We start from the raw sequence: 5,780 nt of genomic DNA, 5'->3' as shown, positions 1-5,780 counted from the left end.
CCGATTTACGCTCACAGATGAATTTAAACTTATCCTCAGAATAAAAAGCTGCACAAAATTGAGAACCTCAGTAAAAGAGTCTTCTGCCATTTCATGCTTGTCATCAGCTGATTACTGGAATTTGCAGGATTACTAATGTACCTGCATGTCTAGTAGCACTGCACATACATATTCCTACCAAATTACTACAAAGAAAGACATATTGCATATTTGCAACTGTTTTCCTTACAAACTTCAGGCAAAGTCAGAGAAAGAAATGCAAGAAAAAAACTGCAGGGCTCTGACTGCAAATTTTTATAAGACGTTTAAGGGCTTTCCTATCTTGAAAATACACCTTAAAGTTGTTTCTTGACAAGAATAAAGAAAAAAAAAACCAACACCCACTCACTGGCATCTTCGCTCAGTGGAAAAGGGAATATTATTTCCCTTGTGCCTAAGCAGGCACAAATGAAATGGAAATATTTTAACTTTCTCAAATGGCCTTCTCAATCACAATGCAGCTCAGCAAACAGGCTTTGTAACAGTAATCTATTAGGATTTTATTTGGCTACTGGAGTGCTGCCTCTTGGGCAATAATTCAAATTCACAAGACAATATTTTCAAAATAATGGAAAATAATGAACATGAAAGAGGAAAATGAAAACCAGCTTTGTGTTCTGTAAGTTCAAGTGTCCTCCATCAAAAACTACCACTGGCTTCCAGGTGGCCACTACAGGTGACTCCAGCCTAGAAAACTCTGAGGTAAACGTTTCTTGGAAATACTCCTAATCCAAAAGAGCAACCAGTATTAATGTATTAGTAATTACTCTGCCATACATCATCATAAATTTAAAGTCGAACTCAGAAGAAAGTGCCAATAATCCACATATATGCTTTGCTATGATAGTCTCCAGGTAAGGCTTAGCGGCAAGTACAATATGTATTTTTAAAAGAGCTCCACCTGATTTTCCTGCTATGCATAGATTCAGGAGTAACTATCATACATGGCTTTCATATATAACACAGGTGTCATTTGCCAATGCTGTGTCATCAGAACTGAGTTCGGTAGAAGGCTCAGGAGAGGGTTTCGCAGGTAGTGCTGGTGTTTGAGGAAGGTATTCTTCCTTGGTGTCCAACTGCACACTTTCTTGTGACTGACCATCCACGCAGTCCTTTTTGGACAGAGGGTGAACCGACACTTTTATTGCAATCTGTTGAGGTGGTTCATGCAGTGATGACGCATCAGAGTCAGCTGTGGGAGAGTCACTGCGCTTCAGAGCATTGGGGATTGTATAGAGCTCATCTGTTTCCGTGGTTTCCTGGCCTTCTGCTGTCTGCCGTACAAAATTCTGTCCTTGCTCCTCCAAACCAACAACCTCCATAATTTCTTCCATTATAGTCCTGCAGTTCATGATGAGAGGTGGCAAAGGCACACTCCGAGCCAGCTCTTCGATATAGCGAGCAAATTCCATGGTCTTGAACTGTGTTACTTTGGCAAGCTCAAGCGTTTTGGCTGAAGTGATAATTGGGATACGTTTTGCAATCTCAAAGGCCTTCTGCAGTTTCTCGGCTCCTTCCGTTCTGAAGAATTCATTGATTGCTTTCTCTGTTTTCTTCAGGTGACTGCTCATCATACATAATCGTGTAATGTTCAATATCATAACAATGGTGAATGCTACAAGGCAGACAATCATGTAATAGATTCCCATATCACCGGAAGTAAAGACAACCCTCAGAGTCACAGTATTGTTAACACTGCCATACATATTAGTTGCGACACATGTGTATTTACCTCTGTCTTCAAAAGACACGCTGGTAATGTTTAGTAGCCCACTGTCAAGAAACCACCATTTTCCTGCTGGAAGGAGAACAGAGTGACTTACTTAGAAGTACCTCGTTCACATGATCAGCAAAGTTTAAACATCAGCTTTGCCAAACTGGCTTCAGATTTTGGAAGAGGGAAATAACGTTGATGAGAAAACAAAGAATTTGCCATCACAAAGTGTTTTCTCCCCTTGGGAAGGTAGCTAGGTTATGAAATCATTGACACTGACTTCAAATATATTATAATTCCGTGCCTTAAAAGAGTCTCATAAAAATTAGTCAATACGTATGACAACTATGAACATCTTAGAGACAGATAAAGGGATGGCTGCTAATTGCAAAGAGCCTCCCAAACAAACACATTCCACACATCCTCAAAGAACAATTATAACAAGAGACAGAAAAACATACTAAAGCCTCGTTTTGTTCCCCGATAGTGCATTTGATTGCATTTTCAGTATTTATTGTGTTCTGTTAATGTAAACTTTAAAAACTAAGAACTCCAGAAATAAGGACTCAGCTGTTCTCCACCTCCTTAACACAACCCTGAGCCATTCCTGATAGGTATCTGTTGAAGTCAGTGATGGAGTTGCTATTATCTTCCACAGCAAAGGATTTCAGGTGCATACCTATCCTTACTATCAGAAAGTTGTTTTTCCTTAAATATAATCTAGCTTGCTGCAATTTAAGTCTGTTGAAGTAGCTGACCAAAGATGGCAAATCTGTGATTAAATGACTAAATTAACACAAAACCCCAATGCAGTGGATATAAATTCACATTGCAAGGGTTGCAGTCCTGCTGCAGTCCAGTGTATATCTTTTGTCTACATTCACTGAAGTTCTTCTGTTGTTCAAAAGATTCTTCTACATTATTTCTTCCCAGGAAAAATCTCTGGGCCATTCTGAGACAGAAGAGTCCTTTTTTTTTTTTTCCCCTAATTAAATATGCACTGAAAAAATAAAATATTCAGTCTAAACCAGGCCTTCACATAAAATAATTATTCCAATCAGTTAAAGATAGGGAAATTTTGAGTAAAACTGTCTTACAGTGGACATGTCAACTTCTGTAACAGATGACACTTCCTTCTCCAGTTCTAGGATCAGATATACTCAGCAGCCAATATTGTATTTCTTTGAATTGCAGTGTTGGCAAAGTAGGTCCTTATTCACTGTAAAATGACAAAATGCCTTGATGATGCATTCTTTTGTACTGGTTTTGTACCAGTGGATCCTGGCAGACAGTATAAGCCACATGTGAAAACAATAAATAGAAAAGGTATAATTGCTGGGTTTTTCTATAACAGCTGAACACCTTTTTCAGCCTAACCACATATAAACATCTTGTGCTAGGGAACATTTCTTACAGGAGAATAACCATTTTCTTAAAGAAGGAAGTGCAGAGTTGAAAGTCCAAGATAAAGTTACATTTTCTTATTCACATTTGCATTTTCATTGATTTGGTCAAAGTTTTTGCTTACCTTCCTGAACGTTTGTGTTAGCAGCTACCTCTCTGTCAACTACACTAAGACCAAAAGTTAGATGCCTAGGTAAACAGGAAAACTTCTGGTGGTGAGAAAACTATTAAAACTCTCTATATGTTCCTATGACCACACAAAAATCATATCTGAAAGTCTGCTTAACTAGCTCAAGTATAGTGAAATATTGAAATGTAAAATATAACCTGTTGTGTATTTAGTTGTTACAGATGTGCTGTTGTAGAACTTACAGTTGGGTCAATCATTTTCATAATTATGAAGTTGTCCCTCAGCTATTATTTAGACAAGCTGTCCTTCCTTTAGTGTGAATTACTATGGGTTTATTTCATCATGCTGTGAACAAAGCGGTCAGTACAGAAGGATTACAGGAGCAAAACACCTTCCACCTCCCTCCACTAAGCGTTCCCTAAGGGTATACAATTATCCACCAAACCTTCCTTTTATGGATAACAAGCTCGTGTGAAATGAAGGTCTCTGGCAAATACAATAGTCTTACTGCAGTCAGAATGGCTCAGACTTGGCTTGTCCATCTAACTGCTGCCCCTACTAGATTTTTCTGCTCGTAATTCAGGGCATCTCCTGTTTCTCACACAAGGCACTGTACATAAAGACAGGGAGGGCTAGTGGGGAGTTATTTTCTTTGGAACTGTGTCAATGAGCTTTTCCTATATGCCAAGGAAATCATTCCTTGAGTTGGAAAACAGCTTTTCTCTCTTCTTTGGTGTCGGAGAAGAACAAAGAGGAGAGAATGAATAATAGGATCACACCTGAAGTCTTCCAATGAAAAGAAGCCTGCTTACAACATAAGCATTTCAGCTTCTTGCTATGTTTTGCTATAAATAGCACATTACAAAAAATTGTTTTCTTCTGAGGTGTACACAGCCCATTTATAGCTTATGTGATTCATACATTTTCCTGCAGGAAAGCAACATTGTTTAGTCATTAAATTAGGGCTTTTAGTTAACTTGCTGAAATCAGAAGTGTCTCAGGACAGGCTACATTGCCAAGAATACTAAAATCTTACCTTTATTCTCTTCCTCTTGGAGCAGGCGGCTGTTGGAATTGTACCATCTGTAATGTGGACTAGGACTACCTTGGACATTGCAGTCAATCAAGGCACTGCACCCCTCCCTGACTATGATATGGTCGATGTGGGAGATGACCACAGGCACAGATCCCATGTTTGTGCCAGTGTGGTTGTAAGTGCTATTAGTCATATCCTCAGCAGTTGTCAGAGCTGCTAGCAAGATGACAAGGCGTATCGTAGGCAGAAAGCACAAAAAGTGATGGCTGTTCAGTATGTTCATTTTCCTTCAGTGCTGTACACAACTGGCTGGAAATTGGAGTTGGTTTTGTAGAATGCCGACCCTTGAGGTGAGGAGGTCAGAAGGGAGCTTTATTTTGATCCACGCAATTAAAAAAACCCCTATAAAATAAATAAATAAGTATAATGAGATGGCATGTACAAACAATCCATTAGATGTGCTTCTTTAAAATAGCGACACATCCATTAATGCATTTCACAATCATCAGCTCAATGTCTTGTCTAAATGCTAATGTTAACACAGCATTTTTTTATTGGAAAAAGATGCATACATTTTCCTGTTGTTCACAGTGGCAGGCGTAGGAGAAGGCTTTTATCTCCTAGACAATTAGCAGCCATTTAACTGCAGCAGCAGCTGCAATTTTATTCAAAAATTTCTACAGATTTCTCCTTTTTTTTATTTTTGCATCTGCAAAATGAACAGGCAAACAAAGGTACAGGACATTAAAGCTGTCACTACCAGTTCAGTGCTGCAACTCTGTCATGGACAGCCTTAGTTGAATTGTGGAACGTGTCATAAGGAAGAACCACTCCAGCTTGGAGCTGCTTTTAGAGCCTTTAGCATTCACAATTTTGTCTGAATACAATAGAGCATACAAGAAAACATCTAAAACCATTCTCTTTTCTTCTTTTTTTAAAGTTTTCTGAGATAAAATATAACTCGAAGAAATATGTAAAAGAGGGTATTTAATACTTCATAGTCATTTTTAGAGCAGATTTTGAAAGGAAAATACTTGCTAGTGACATGTTAAAGGCAAGGTTGGTAATATGCAGGCAGAGGAGGGGGGGTTACAAATGTGCTCTCTATTGGCCTTATTATGCTACCAGTCGTTGTGGTTTTGATGCTGGTATTCCACGTGTTAATGCTCTGCCAGGAGTGGACTGAACACACACACACACAGAGTCTCTCTCTCTTTCTCTCCCTCTGATAACACCAGTGAACACAATAGGCATTTGCTACTGGCCGAGGGCACACTATTGGCCTCAAGATGAGCACCTCTCAAAATTTCACTCAAGGGCCACAAAATATGTTAAAATCACATATCTAGCCACATTGGTTTTACTCATGTTTATGTAAGGTAAATGACTGAAACGTAATGAACCTTATCAGCTTGAAGAATCCACCTGAAATCTTAAAACGGATCGTGGTTAGTGTC

At 38.9% G+C, this 5,780-nt stretch overlaps 1 protein-coding gene across 3 annotated transcripts; it reads right to left on the bottom strand.

Moving 5' to 3' along the window:
• Nucleotides 1–365: 365 nt before the first annotated feature.
• Nucleotides 366–4,717, bottom strand: MFAP3L (microfibril associated protein 3 like). Of its 3 annotated transcripts, XM_065736272.1 has the most exons (3): nucleotides 4,324–4,717; nucleotides 1,772–1,837; nucleotides 366–1,654 (listed from the first exon to the last, which is right to left on the bottom strand). In XM_065736272.1, the coding sequence occupies exons 1-3, from the start codon at nucleotides 4,604–4,606 to the stop codon at nucleotides 978–980; spliced, it is 1,026 nt and encodes a 341-aa protein (XP_065592344.1). In that variant the 5' UTR covers nucleotides 4,607–4,717; the 3' UTR covers nucleotides 366–977. The 3 variants fall into 3 exon arrangements, with proteins under 3 accessions (XP_065592344.1, XP_065592342.1, XP_065592343.1); XM_065736270.1 differs by having other exon boundaries at nucleotides 366–1,837; XM_065736271.1 differs by having other exon boundaries at nucleotides 366–1,834.
• Nucleotides 4,718–5,780: the final 1,063 nt, after the last annotated feature.

This window comes from Cyrtonyx montezumae, unplaced genomic scaffold (assembly GCF_038088225.1).
Source record: "Cyrtonyx montezumae isolate F1298 unplaced genomic scaffold, pur_monq_1.0 scaffold_2, whole genome shotgun sequence".
Classification (NCBI taxonomy): domain Eukaryota; kingdom Metazoa; phylum Chordata; class Aves; order Galliformes; family Odontophoridae; genus Cyrtonyx; species Cyrtonyx montezumae.
The sequence above is the reverse complement of the archived record's forward strand: the minus strand, read 5'-3'. Positions and strand labels throughout refer to the sequence as shown.